This window comes from Taudactylus pleione, unplaced genomic scaffold, assembly GCF_031769625.1.
Source record: "Taudactylus pleione unplaced genomic scaffold, aTauple2 ptg000093l, whole genome shotgun sequence".
NCBI lineage: Eukaryota > Metazoa > Chordata > Amphibia > Anura > Myobatrachidae > Taudactylus > Taudactylus pleione.
In genome coordinates this window covers 38,296,199-38,311,557 of record NW_028284495.1, presented here as the reverse complement: position 1 = coordinate 38,311,557, position 15,359 = coordinate 38,296,199, and the positions used below count along the sequence as shown (strand labels likewise).

Sequence of the window (15,359 nt, the reverse complement as noted above, 5' to 3'; positions counted from 1 at the left end):
GCGAAAACGTCATATAGTTAGCACAGTTGGATTGAGCTTTGCCCTCTTTCGGGATCACAATGATCCCGGCCTCAAGGGCCTTATGTGAAAAGTGGGCTCCCCTTAGAATGCTATTGAAGAGGGCAGAGAGATGGGGTGGATAATGTGACACTGAAAAGACTTAACAGTAAAGCCATCAGGGACTGGTGTTTTATTAAGAGTCAATGGTAATATCAAATTCCTTTTTGGAATTACATAATTTATCAAAGCGCTTAAAGAATGTATCCGTAAAATATTTGGAATCCCAAAGTAGGTGACCCATGTCCGATTTAACGGAGAGGATTTAACTCTGAGCCAATTTAGAACTCAACCTAGACGCCAATAGCCTGTCAGCTTATTCGCCCTTCTCGTAAAAGGACTGGTTGAGCAATTTCAGAGCATTTTCAGCTTTATCAGACAATAATAAATTCAACTCGTCCTTGGCAGTAGACAGTTTAGTGAGGGCATTGGTAGAAACAGTACGTGTGTGATTCCGGATAAGGATGCATCCTTGTTCAGAGAGTTATATAATGCATAGTCTGTGTTGCGTATGCAGTCTATCTAATAAGGTGACCACAAATCACGGCCTTATGGGCCTCCCATTAAAGCATCCCATTGCGAGAGGAATGCTGTTAGAGACTTCAGTACTTAGGCCTGTCCAGGTGGCAATCAAGTACAGTGTTAAAATCTCCGCCAATGACAACAATGTCTCTCCTATATTGAGTTTATCAGTATATTCAGAGCATGAAAAAAAGTATGGCTGGTGCTGGTTATGGGTATAAACGTTCACAAGTGTATGGGACCTCATACTAAAATTATATATCATCCCTCAGGATTGAGGATAGCGGTGGAAACCGCAAATGTTAGGTGACAGGCTACATCTTTTTTTTCTTACAATTAGGGTTGCAAGCGTGGAAGGTGGCTGGGAAACGTTTACACTCTCAAACAGCTGAGCGATGCGTGCTCCCGCTGGTCATTTTTGACATCTATCATCGCCTGAACATGCTGGTCAATCTGCCGATAACGACAGATTGGCCATGTTCGGGGATGAGGGAGGGTGCCTACACTGAACGCCTGATCGTTCAGTGTAGGCACAGCACAGACTGTGAACGATTACCACATTGTAATCGTGCAGTCGTTTCAATCGTTTCACAGTCTGCTAGTGGATTCGCACCTTTAGTGTGAATGAGCTTAAAACCTGCAAGAAAAGTCTATCTAAATCTCAAAGGCTAGATGTGTATTTCAACATATTAGAATCCGTTCTATTTCCACCAGGCCTGGTAGAGAAATCCTGGTATTTTCTTTCATTTGTCTTCCTAGAACTGTTTTTTTTTTCCTGTCAAGGATACAGGATATCCTCAACAATACTATTCTCATTACACAAGATCAAAAGCCCTAATATTGGCAGTTCTTTATTTAAATTGTATTTATATTATCTTCTGCTGCCAAAATATTTGTAATTTTCCGCTAGTCATACAAAGACACTTTTGAATTGCTGCAAGTTAACCATTCAACAGATACATAGACAACCTGCTTAACTGGTTTAGTATGTAACAGCTGATATCAGGTTGTGCACAGACTCGAGACTCCAGTCAAACATTATATAGATGTTTCTGCAGTGGGTGAGGGAGTAGAGGGAAAAAACTTGTTTTTGATAGAATGTACTAGATCAGTGGTCGCCAACCTTAATTGTGGTGTGAGCTACTTTAATAAAATGAAACCTCCTGAAAATCTACTAAAATTGTAGAAAAAAAAATCTGGCTAATAACCGAACAATTGACGGTCATTTAAGGAAAATTAGAAAAAAAAATGTTTCATAGAAAACAACAATGCATTTAATTACAGTGAGATTATTGTAGTTTGTAAATAAAATGTAAGCACAGGTACATTTCACTGTTAATTACCGGCTCCAAGGAGGTACGTGCAGTAGAGGAGCAAAATATACTGTATAGGCAGGGCTGCTGTGTGATTTTTCTGACAGGTCTGGGCGGAAGTCACTCACTCTGCCGTAGTGGAGTAGACGCTGTGGGTGAAACCACAGCTGTGGCAATCACCTGACGTGCTTCCCTGTGGCTCCACCCATGGTGTCGCCACCACGGAGGAGCACGCGTCAGAGGTCACTTCCTCTTAGTTTACTCGGCAGTGCTGCAGCTAGGTGAGCTACCAAAATTAAGACAGCAAGCTGCAGGTTGGAGACCACTGTACTGGATAAATGATAGGTAGAACCTTAGGCGTCTTTTCTTATGGATGTAGGTGTGCGGTGCACACGGGCTCCAGGGTCTAAGGGAGTCCCTGCACCGCACACCCTGCACCCATAGAGTACTTTGTGCTGGCAAGCTGGTCCCTCCTCCAGTAACATCTTTGGGAAGATGCCTTTGCTCTCTTGTGCGCATGCGCTGAATATCACTGGGAAGATGGTGCAGTGGAGGAGGAGGAACCCGCTTGCTGGCATAAGATAAAATGTGTGGCAGAGAAGGGCACTGCTCAGAGGAGGGGCCCAACCACACAGGGGCCCCCACGGGCGTTGATACGCTCCTGGGTAGAACTTGATTGATTGCTATAAGCAATACTTCCTCTTGTCCTATCTAGAAGGTTTAATAAATCTCCCCCTTATACTTCTATCTGTGAGGGAGGCGCTAATGATGAGTGTTCCATTGTCTTCATATTGTGAAGTCCTGATTGTCTTAAGAGAAGATTGCTCCATCTGCAGACAGTGTGTTCCAATCATTAGGAAGCTCAATGCCAAGTCTTCAAGAACATTATTACATTTTCTTTGCTACATACTGTATCAGCTATTGCATTAGAAGATTTTTAAATTAATCTGAGGGCACAAATGGTATAGTCCCAATTTTTCTACATGATCTAGCAGGGGTTAATTAGGAGGTAGCTGCTTATACACCAGTCAGGATCCTCCTTTGACTAGGGAAAGAATAGGGGTCTTATCACCCATTTTACCAGTGCATTTAGCACATCTTTCAGCTGGTATGTTGTTACTAAAGCTGGGACGACGGCTTGGCCATTCGGCCGTTCCGCCGTCCTGTCTGGCAATTGGTAAGTGCATATACATTTGCCAATCTTCGGCCCGGTGTGTCATGAGTCTTATAAATGGGCAGGCATCTACATGTGCCCGCCCAGTTCAGCTGTCAGTCACCAGCGGCCTCTGCAGATATATTAGGCATAAACTGTGCTGCACAGCAGGGACGTGCAGTCAGGGCAGAGCCTCCCCTGTCATACTCCCTCCCCATCTTACTCCCTGTCATGCTCCAGAGATTAGATATAAAAACAGTTTTTATACATGTGTGCCTCCCCAGCCATTGACCTCACCGCACGTCATTGCTGCACAGCCAAAGCGATATGTCCGTGAGCAATGTTGTTTACAGACATATCGCTCATACACACAGGGGTGCCTAGTGGTGGGGGAGCGGGTACTGATTGCCCGGGCCCGGCCATGCCAGAGGGCCCGGGCCGTCCACAGCACACCAGTAGCCTTTTTTTTTTTTTTTCAACCTTTTCATTATTTAAATTCACATTTATTAAAACCTCTGCGGCGTTGGGCGGCAGTTCGGGGTGGGGGAAGGGGGGCTGGGGTTAGTCTCTGTCACTCTGGCAGACTGACTGTGCATCAGTCTGCCTGTGTTTCACTCACATCACATCCTCCGCCGTGCTGCTGCGGAGCTAGTGGTCTCGCGAGATGATGATATCATCATCATCATCTCGCGAGGTGCTCTCTCCTCCCGGCTCCAGACTAGAAGGGACAAGAAAACTGAAAGGCAGGGTGGGAGATCGTGGTGTGTCTGCCTGAGGGAAGAGCGCGCTCCACTGACTGCTATAAAATTATGAGTGACTTCTATGGTGCTGTAGCCTGCAGCCGCTGAAAGCCTTAAATTTATAAATTGTATATAATTAATAAATGCATCCATCTCCAATAATGCATGAGCTATGTATATTCTATCATATATGTGTATATGTGATATATCATTTATTTTTTATATATATATATATATATATATATATATAAAATATATACTGTGTGTATGTGCAGTCAGGTGCATAAATATTGGGACATTGACAGAATTTTCATATTTTGGCCTTTGTTTCATTTCAAAGCCATTGTGGTGGTGAATAAACAAGATGTGCTTTAACTGCAGACTTTCAGATTTAATTTGAGGGTAATTACATCCAAATCAGGTGAACGGTGTAGGAATTACAACGGTTTCTATATGTGCTTCCCACTTTTTAAGGGGCCAAAAGTAATGGGACAAACTAAACAATCCTAAATCTAACTTTCACTTTTTAATACTTTGTTACAAATCCTTTGCAGGCAATTACAGCCTGAAGTCTGGGACGCATAGACATCACCAGACGCTGGGTTTCATCCCTGATGATGCTCTGCCAGGCCTCTACTGCAAATGTCTTCAGTTCCTGCTTGTTCTTGGGGCATTTTACCTTCAGTTTTGTCTTCATCAAGTGAAATGCATGCTCAATCGGATTCAGGTCAGGGGATTGACTTGGCCATTGTATAACATTCCACTTTTTAGCCTTAAAAAACTCTTTGGTTGCTTTTGCAGTATACTTCGGGTCATTGTCCATCTGCACTGTGAAGCGCCGTCCAATGAGTTCTGAAGCATTTGACTGAATAGGAGCATATAATATTGCCCGAAACACTTCAGAATTCATTCTGCTGCTTTTGTCAGCAGTCACGTCATCAATAAATACAAGGGAACCAGTTCCATTGGCAGCCATACATGCCCACGCCATGACACTACCACCACCATGCTTCACTGATGAGGTGGTATGTTTTGGATCATGAGCAGTTCCTTTCCTTCTCCATACTCTTCTCTTCCCATCACTCTGGTACAAGTTGATCTTTGTCTCATCTGTCCATAGGATGTTGTTCCAGAACTGTAATGGCATTTTTAGATGTTGTTTGGCAAACTCTAATCTGGTCTTCCTGTTTTTGTGGCTCACCAATGGTTTACATCTTGTGGTGAACCCTCTATATTCACTCTTGTGAAGTCTTCTCTTGATTGTTGACTTTGACACATATACACTTACCTCCTGGAGAGTGTTCTTGATTTGGCCAACTGTTGTGAAGGGGTTTTTCTTCACCAGGGAAATAATTCTTCTGTCATCCACCACAGTTGTTTTCCGTGGTCTTCCGGGTCTTTTGGTGTTGCTGAGCTCTCCGGTGCGTTCTTTCTTTTTAAGAATGTTCCAAACAGTTGATTTGGCCACACCTAATGTTTTTGCTATCTTTCTGATGGGTTTGTTTTGATTTTTCAGCCTAATGATGGCTTGCTTCACTGATAGTGACAGCTCTTTGGATCTCATATTGAGATTCGACAGCAACTGATTCCAAATGCAAATGTCACACCTAGAATCAACTCCAGACCTTTTACCTGCTTAATTGATAATGAAATAATAAGGGAATAGCCCACACCTGTCCATGAAATAGCTTTTGAGTTGATAGTCCCATTACTTTTGGCCCCTTAAAAAGTGGGAGGCACATATAGAAACCGTTGTAATTCCTACACCGTTCACCCGATTTGGATGTAATTACCCTCAAATTAGCTCTGAAAATCTGCAGTTAAAGCACATCTTGTTTGTTTCATTTCATAGCCATTGTGGTGGTGAATAGAGGCCAAAATATGAAAATTCTGTCAATGTCCCAATATTTATGCACCTGACTGTATGTATGTATGTGTATGTATGTATGTATATATAATATATATATATATATATATATATATAAAAAACAATGATATACAGTATATATTTATAGGAGATATTAATATCTCCTATAAATATATACTGTATATCATTGTTATATACACACACACACACACACACACACACATTGGTGTGTGTGTATATAATATATTATACAAGGTCCAGCACTCACTGGCTTCACAAGCTGCTTAACGGGTGCCATGCCCCCAAAATGCTGTAGCCACACCCCCTCCAGGGGGCCCCGGGAAGTTGGTGTACCAGGGCCCAGGATTTCCCTTGACAGCCCTGGGTACACAGACTCCGGAGCACTCACAATATATCGGACAGTGTGTATCCAGCTTAAGAAGTAAAAGCGTCTTGCTTTATCTCAAAACCTCATATAATGGATTTCATCTGAATTTCAAATCTTTTTTACGAGACTGCACTATTTATTCAAATCTTAATATATTCGGTTAACGCTACTTTAGTTAAACACCTTTAGAGTTCTAGTGATTATAAATGCATTCACGTGTACCATAACAACTTAATTAAAAAATAGTTTTGCATTATTTTAAAATGCGCATTTTTTTTTCGTTTTAATAAAGAAATAAAATCCACAATTTCCTAAATGATTTTGCTATGCCTTCTTATGCACCATAAACAGTAATACATTTAACAACCTTGTAGTGATAAAGATCTGTGCAGACAAACATTTCCTGTATGGAAAACCAGCACAATATTCTAATGAAGATCAAAGGGGGCTTTGATATAACATCAAACACAGCCTTTTCCTTAATATTAACCTTCCCAGTACTAGAGTGCCCTGGCAATAATATGTCATGTTATAGTTACTGGCCTTGGGCAGCTTAACCAGTTTGTTGCTGTGGTCATTTAGAAAATGTGAGTGAATATAGAGTGGTGGTGATCTTCCTTTTTTTTATTTGCGGGTTTATTTTTCCAAATTGCTATTTGAAGACTTGCATAAATAAACATTTTACTATTATTGTTCTTATCCTTCTTTATAATTAATTAATTAGTATATTAAATCACTATCTAGGCCCTAGTTACTGCAATCCGCATTTAAACTACAGATTGTAGTGTGATATTTCCAACTGAATTTGCATTGCGAATTCAAGCAATATCACAGGGATTTATTAAAGATCCCTTGCAGGGACAGAGCTTGCGATAAAGCTCTGTACCTGCGAATCCCCACCGCAATCTTTTCACTGTATTTTTCGGAAAAAATACATTGAGAAGGTGCTGAGCATGCGCCACCGGCCGCCTTTACACCCCCCCGCCTTACTTTCACTTACCTTCGGTTGGGTCATTACTGCTCCAGTGATGTCCTCCCTCCGGGGTTCCGGTCAGCTGGTCTCCCATCCTGCACTGTGACCCGGTCAGCTGTTTAATGCAGCAGCTGACCAGGGTTACAGTGCAGGAGCCGGGAGACCAGATGACAGGAGCCCCGGAGGGAGGACCTCACCGGAGCACCGATCTCCGGCCTTTACTCAGGTAAGTTTTTTTTTATTTATTTATTTTTTTGCAGTGATTAGCTTGTGGTCTGTTTAGACCACACAGCTAATCACTGGGACCGGCTCTGGTCTGCCTGTTAGAGCAGAGCAGGAGTCGGGGAACGAGGGGAAAGCCCTAATAACGCCATCTCCAGGTGGCGTTATTATAACAGGGCTTCCGGTATTTTTTCACAATATATTTTTAGTAACTTTGGCCAAATCACATTCCCCATTACAATTATGGGAAATGTGATCTGCTTACTAAAAATGTGATAATTAGGGCTTGGAGTAGAATTTACAAATTCTACTCCAGTTGCCCTTTAGTAAATTTATGTGATACTAAAATAATGTGAAAATGGTGTGAAAACACTAGCACGCGGCACTACTAACGCATGTGAGAGATTGGCTTCAGGATGTCTCCCCTAATTCATTACACTCATTGCTGGTGTCTCAGGCTTCCCCTACAGGCCTTGTTGAGTGACACAGTTAACAAACCTCTTCCCCAAATACTAATACAGGCTGTTAAGATTTGGTGGGCATCCCTGAATATTATGCACTCTTCTGATCTGCATCCTGACACACCCTTATGGAACTCTAGGGCATTGTCTGAATTGAGATCACTTCAAGTTAGACAAGTGTGGGGCACCAAAGGTATTAACTCTCTGGGTCAGTTATATGACGGTTCTACACTTAAATCCTTCACTCAACTGCAGGAGGAGTTTTCCTTACCTAGAGCACATTTTTACAGATTTCTGCAACTTAGACATGCCCTCAGTGTTCAGTTTAGTGCTAGCCCCCCTGACATTCAGTCATTTTCCATTAAGACATTGGGTCCCCGTAGGTCCTTGTCCTTTATTTATTCATACCTTTCGTCCTATCACCATCAATCCAGGTTACTTGATTTTAAAGGAAAATTAACTGAGTGACTGGGATATGGCTCTGATTATTCCCCGTACCTCCACTGCCTCTGTGAGATTTCAGCAAATCCAGCTATATATTCTGCATAGAGTTTATTTGACCCCAATTAGATTGTTGAAATTTGGTGGCCTGGCTTCTAGTGATTGCCCAAGGTGTCCTACTTTCTGGCATTTACTCTGGAATTGCCCCACAGTTCAGACATTTTGGTGCAAGGTTATAAAAGTTCTTTCCAATACTAGGATTCAAGCCCCTCTTCTCACCCCGAAAGTATGCTGCTTGGGTGTCCTGGAGGATACCATTCTATATACCATCAATCTTCTCGCACCTGGATGGCCTCTCAGGGTCCGGACTTTTGTGCATGGCTTGCGCTGGTTCGTACCACTGTCAGAAATACCTCTAACTCGAAAGGCAGAGTTTAAATTTGACCGCATTTGGAGTGTATGGTGTGGGTCCAGATATGCTCTCCCTGATGCATAATGTTTAACTGCTGTTTACTTGATTGTATGATATAAGTGCAGGCATGGGAGAAGCTCCTCTACTCTCATTTATCTTATTTCACCTTTTGAATTTTTTTTTTATTCAATCTTTCATTTTTCTTTTTATTATTGGATAAATATATATAATGTATCCAATAGTAAAAAAAAGAGTTTGTTTATTATAGGATGTGTTTAATATGGTGGAATAGATCTCCTAATGGGGGTAGATCACTAGAAAATCTGTGTTTAGGACTGAACTGTACCACAAAGATTTGTTTGTAATATTTGCAATATTTTTATATAGTCGGGATGACACTTATAATTTTAGGATAGTTTACAGATATCTAAGCAATGATAAATCTGTACCATATTATTTTGTAACTTTCCCCATATTTGTCACGACGACTTATATATGTTTTGTATTGTAATATACTATTATTATTGTTAATGTTTGTATTTTTGGTATCTTGCAATTTCCAATAAAATATACTCCATTTAAAAAATAAAAAACGGTGTGAAAACACCCTTTTTCACTTTATTTTAGTAAAAATAATGTTAATAAATAGGCCCCTTAGTCACATGGGAATTGTGCTACAAACATATGATGAAAAACAGTTGTTGGTGCAATAATGCATGATAATAACTTTAAGGGATCTATGTACTAAGCCTTGCGGAGAGAGATAAAGTACCAACCAATCAGCTCCTAACTGTCACTTTACAGACTGTGCTTAAAAAATGTCTGTTATGAACTGGTTGGTTTGTACTCTATCTCCATGATCTCTCTCTCTTAGTACACCCTGTAGACCCCTTACTCCAGCGTTTTTTCAACTACGGTGCCACGACACACTAGTGTGCCATGAGCAGTTGTCAAGTGTGGCGCGACAGTCAACCCAGCGCACTTTTACTGTAACGTGTTTTTTATTCCTGTGGAGGCCAATGTAGTGCGTTTTATTCCTGTGGAGGCCAATGTATGTGTATTTTTTCATGTGGGAGCCAATGTGTATGTTTTTTCATTGGTCACGCATGCCGCATCGCCGGATAGTGTGCCTTAGCAATTTTAAGATCTTGTGTAGTGTGGCTCGAGTTGAAAATCACCGCCTTACTCACTAAAGGGCAGGAGTGCATTTATAGGCCGATTTACCAGTGTTGTGAAATTCCCCCTGTTAAATATAGTGGGAGATGTATCAAACCTTGGAGAGATAGAAGGTACCAGCCAATAATCTTGTAACTGTCATTTTACAGGCTGTGTTTGAAAAATGACAGGGGCTGATTGGTTGGTAATTTATCTCTCTCCAAGGTTTGATACATCTCCCCCATAAGGGTAGATGTATATGAAGCAGTGGAGAAGTGTGCCAGTGGAGAAGTTGCCCATGGCAACCAATCAGCTTTGAGGCTGCATTTATCAAATACATTCTATAAAATGATAGGTAGAAGCTGATTGGTTGCCATGGGTAATGTCTCCACTGACACACTTCTCCACTCTTTTCACTGCTTCATACATCTACACCTTAATTTCTTATCACCACATATCATGACAATAAGGAATTATTTTAGTATAGAATTTATGAAATGTCTTGCCGGGACACAGGCTTTTATAAAAGCGCAACTTGAAGAAGAGTAAAAAGTATTATAGCTTATGTTATCGGACCACACATTTGCAAGTAAGGGCTAACGGGAAAATAATTGTTACAGTGCTCTAACAATATCTAAATATGATTTTAGCAACTGGGGCCTAATCTAAGCTTTTCGGATGTTGGTAAATTGGCCATATTGCAGTGCCCATAAACAGCTATGAGGACTGCAGCAGATATCTCCGATAGCTATGGTACCCTCGTAACAAATAGCCACTCTTCTTAAATATAAAGTCTCAGAAAAAGTCTCCTAGTGTGTACAGACCACCCGATATGACGGGCCATCGGTGACTAAAGCTGGGTGCACACTAAACGACGTGTGTACCGAGCTTTAGAGTTATTGGTAGAGACATTGGTTACATTACTAGAGAATCTCTAAGCTGCATACACACGGTACGATCTGTACCACCAACGACTTGAAAGAGATCTTTCAGTGAAGTCATCCTGCCACATCTCTGCACAGGCAGTTGACAATATCGTGCAGGTTGGCCTGCATGTACTGACTATCATAGATATCGTTATCGTTGATGCGGGAACGCGCATCGTTGGTCGTTCACTGCATAAAAATTAACGATATATCGTTGAACAATATCGTTATTGTTCATATCTTTCATAGATATCGTACTGTGTATACACACCTCTACTCATAAAATGGAATGGTTTATCTAATCGGTCTAAATTGGAGATCAACAATAGCAAAATAGCCATTACTTCATAATGGGTATGGGTGGGGAAAGGAATATAAAATGTGGTATGCTAAAAAAAATTAAAAAAAAAGAAGTAATTATGTCCTAGAGTGAACATTTGTACACTATGATAAAAAGGATACTAAATACTTAATGAGTTTGGAAAAGCAAATACTGCACGCAACAGACTAAATGTACACTGTCCAATGCCAACCCTATGCCCCTTAAATTGCAGTCCTCATAGTGATCCCATATAAGCCATTGTTAAACATTGTACAGATTTACCAGCTTGGCTAGTCAGTTCTAGTTTAAGACACTGTTTGTGCTGCCTGGGAATTTCACACTACTACTGTGATGCTATAATATAATTAGATATTGTGAGGCTTCATTGTGCCATCACACAGCTCATTTCTTCATTCTTATGTTTCAGAACCACGAGCAGTCGTGCATCGCCTGCAGGATAATCTTCAGGTCAGACGAACATCACCCTCCAATATTGCCTCCCAAAGCAGATCTAACTATTGGGTTAAATGGAGAATGGGTGAGCCAGCGGTGTGAGGTGCGACCAGAAGTTCTCTTCCTTACCAGACACTTTATCTTCCATGACAAAAACCACACCTGGGAGGGGTATTACTATCACTACTCTGATCCAATCTGCAAGCATCCTACATTCACCATCTATGCCAAGGGGCGCTATAGCAGAGGAGTGCATTCAACTAAGGTCATGGGAGGGACAGAATTTGTATTCAAAGGTGAGTAGAGCTTGTTAATAAGGACATATCTTAAATGAAAGAGTTCCTGATGCTATAGACCAAGGGTTGGCAAGAGCAACTGAGCTTAGGTAAAGCTGTAACTAAATAAAGCAACAAATTGCACCTTTTAATTATACAATTTAAGTCTGGAACTTACATATTGGTTGTAGCTTGAAACTCTTCCAAACCTTCAGTATGCCACTGCTCTAGTGCGTGCCACAGAGTGGCGGCCTAGTAAGTCAGCAAGTAGAGGGGTCGGGATGAAGCGTAGCAGCGGACAGAGGGGGCGGGACAGAGCAGGGAGTGGGACCGGGCAGATTGAGGTGATCTATTAAATGCTCGGTCACCTTAACTAGTATGAAATAAAGGAATTGTAGTGTAACTGATTTATGAAATTTTGTTACAGTAAATCACATGAAGGTGACTCCCATGGACTATGCTACAGCTTCCCTTCTAAACATTTTCAATGGAAATGAGTGTGGAGCAGAGGGATCGTGGAAGGTCGGTGTGGAGCAAGATGTAACTCACACCAACGGCTGTGTGGCTTTAGGAATAAGACTTCCCCACACAGAGTATGAGCTTTTTAGGATGGAGCAAGATTCACAAGGAAGGTACTTGCTTTATAACGGCCAAAGACCAAGCGATGGATCCAGCCCAGATAGACCTGAAAAAAGAGCAACATCCTACCAAGTGATGCTTGTTAAATGTGCCTCCTCATCCTTAAGACTGGAGAGGACAATTGAAGGTGGTCAGAAAGCCGGATCCGGAACACCTCTACGTGCAGCATCCACGTTCATCTGTTTCCCCATGCCATACTTATGTTTATTTATACTACATTACATTTGGAGCAGCTGAACTAAGACAGGAAATAGTCTTTGTATTTTGGTAGCATGGGACCAAGGACCTATTGTTTCTTTGAAGAAATTTTATCTGTTTACTTGACGCACTTGGATGCCTGAAAACTTCTGCCCTAATTATCATTTCTCTTCATCTGTTCTCTATTCCGCATCTTCATTTAAGTCAACAACCATGTGAAGCTTGATCTCTGAACTTCAGCAAGCTTGACCCAGCCTTAAGTAACTGCACAACAGTAATTGCACTTTAAGTCAGCAGACAATTTTATAATTAATGTATTTTTAAAAGGAAAAAGTAGTTTATGCACCACTGAAGCCCCAATGTTGTCTGTGCCATGTTGCTGTTGTGACCTAAATATGTTCCAGAATATTTTGCAGTTTTCTAACAGTGTTGACAAATCAGGAATTATTTTGTACAGTATTGTGCCGCTAACATAAAGATGATCCCTTTACACTTTCACTTCTTTACTGTCTGAGGGAGCAACACATGGACCCCTCTGATAGCAAATGAGTCGGAACATTTGCTGTATATATCTGTGTAATGTACATAAATGTATATTAAAGATGCATTGATTTATATTAACATATTACACATTTTACACCAAAGAATAAAGACTTGACACAATCTGGGTGAGTGTCATGTTGGTTATTGCAAAAGATAATGGCCCTCATTCAGAGCTGTACGCTCTGAGCAGAGCGCACGCTCTGAATGAGGGCCGGGCTCCATTTTCATGGAGCGTTCTCCTGGACGCTCGTATAGCTGTGGGTCACCACCCACAGGCTATACGAGCGTGCTTTTTGATGGCCGCGATGGTCGAGACCATCGCGACCATCGAAATTGCGAGCCGGAGCCTGCGGTTGAGGTTTTCAACCGCAAGCTCCGGAGTGATTTTGGCTCTATCAGAGCCAAAATCACTCCCACTGACATCACTAGTGATGTCAGTGGGCCGGCTTCTGACGGGAGGCGTTCCCGTGGGAACGCCCCCGTCAGGGAGGCACGCCCCCGGCACGCCCACCAAAGGTGGCGTGCTGTCAATCAACATTGACAGCACGCCCCCTTTGATCGGACACAACGAGCGAAGGACTTTCCTTCGCTCGTCGCGTCTGGCGCATGCGCACGACGGAGCTCCCTCCGTCGTGCGCATGCTCAGTGCATAACATCGACCCACTTGCGAGCGGACAGCCGCTCGCGAGTGGGTCTGAATCAGGCCCAATGTCTTTAATTTGTTTTGGTTTATACTGAAAAAGCAGTACAGTACAGGACTATTATACAAGCATTATCGCTCTTATAGGGAGAGATTTATCAAAGCTTGGAGAGAAATAAAGTAACAACCAATGAACTTCTAATCACGCTAACCACTAAACGATTCACTCCATGAGCGATATCGTTTAGTGTGTCCCCTGGCAGTAGTGTGCTCAATGTCCTTAACGATATTAACTATATCGTTCAGTGCCAGCACCCTCCCTCATCCCCGAACCTGCACAACCTGAACATATCGTCAGGTAGGACAGCAAGTTCAGGCGATGAGCGACGTCAACGACCAGCAGGAGCACGCATCACTGGTCATTGACGGCATATCCATTGGACGATTTAATGAACAATTGAACAATATCATTATCGTTCATTATATCGTCTAGTACACAGGTTCTCAAACTGTGTCCTCAGGACCCCAAACAGTGCATGTTTTCCAGGTCTCCTCACAGAATCACAAGTGAAATAATTCTCTCCACCTGTGGATCTTTCAAAATGTATCAGTGAGTAAGGAATGCACCTGCTGGATGACCTGGAAAACGGGAACGGTGTGGGGGTCCTGAGGACAGAGGACCTGATTCAGACCCGGACGCTAAGGCGTGGACACACGCTATGGCCGATAGTCACCCCTCTGTGCATGCGTATGCATCAATATGCGCATGCCCAAGTCACTCACTGCGCTCGGGAATTGTGCGCTTGTAGTACACAGACTGGACGCTACTTTGAGTGACAGGCAGTGCCATTTGTGGGTGGTAACAGGGGAAGGTGCTTGTGAACGGGGGAGTGGTGCAGGTGTGTCTGGGCGTCAAAACGGCATTTTATGGGTGTGCATAATTAGCATGGAAGAGTCATTGTACACGTCACTTGGTTGTATTTCAGCCTGCACTGATCGCAGTGCTTGCGGCAGGGTAGGGTCTACCTCAAGCGCTGCGTGCAGCTCCGATGACTCTCAATGGTTCTGATTAATCATACACTTCCAGGAGATGACGTGCGTTAAGAAAGAAAAGTGGATGTCTTTAGACCTGCGTGCGTTCGCTCTGCCATCGCTCTGTAAGACATAGAGGGCGTCCTTACACCAGTGCGATCGTGGAATTTGCATACCCGGCCCCTTTTGACTACGAGAGAGCGCAGCTTAGCTTCCAGGTCTGAATCGCCCCCAGAGTTTGAGAACCACTGGTCTAGTGATACGCGGTATAACTGTAATTTTTACAGACCGTTGCCCCAATTTATGAACGAGTTTTGTCACCAAAACGAGTGATAAATTGTGCTCCAGCCAATCAGCTCTCAACTGTCATTTTTCTAACAGTTGACAGTTGGGAGCTGATTGGCTGGAGCACCATTTATCATACACTGTGAAATTTATCACTCGTTTTGGTGATAAAACTTGTTAATAACTGAGGCCCTTTGTTTGAAAAATGGCACTAAGGACCTGATTCGTTAGTACTATATTTCTCTCCACTGTGGCCGGGTACACGCTACAATGATATCTGCATGATTTGTAATTACTCCATCCTAATACGTGTTACATGTCTTTTTTGTGTAAGTATTGTAT

At 42.3% G+C, this 15,359-nt stretch overlaps 1 protein-coding gene across 1 annotated transcript in view; it reads left to right on the top strand.

Annotated features, from left to right (window-relative positions):
* Nucleotides 1-13,172, top strand: part of APCDD1 (APC down-regulated 1) — a 69,799-nt gene extending 56,627 nt beyond the window's left edge. Inside the window, 3 exon segments of the mRNA XM_088469813.1 lie at nucleotides 11,380-11,701; nucleotides 12,108-12,455; nucleotides 12,458-13,172. Coding sequence (XP_088325939.1) covers nucleotides 11,380-11,701; nucleotides 12,108-12,455; nucleotides 12,458-12,561 — 774 coding nt within the window. The 3' untranslated portion in view covers nucleotides 12,562-13,172.
* The last annotated feature ends 2,187 nt before the right edge of the window (nucleotides 13,173-15,359 follow it).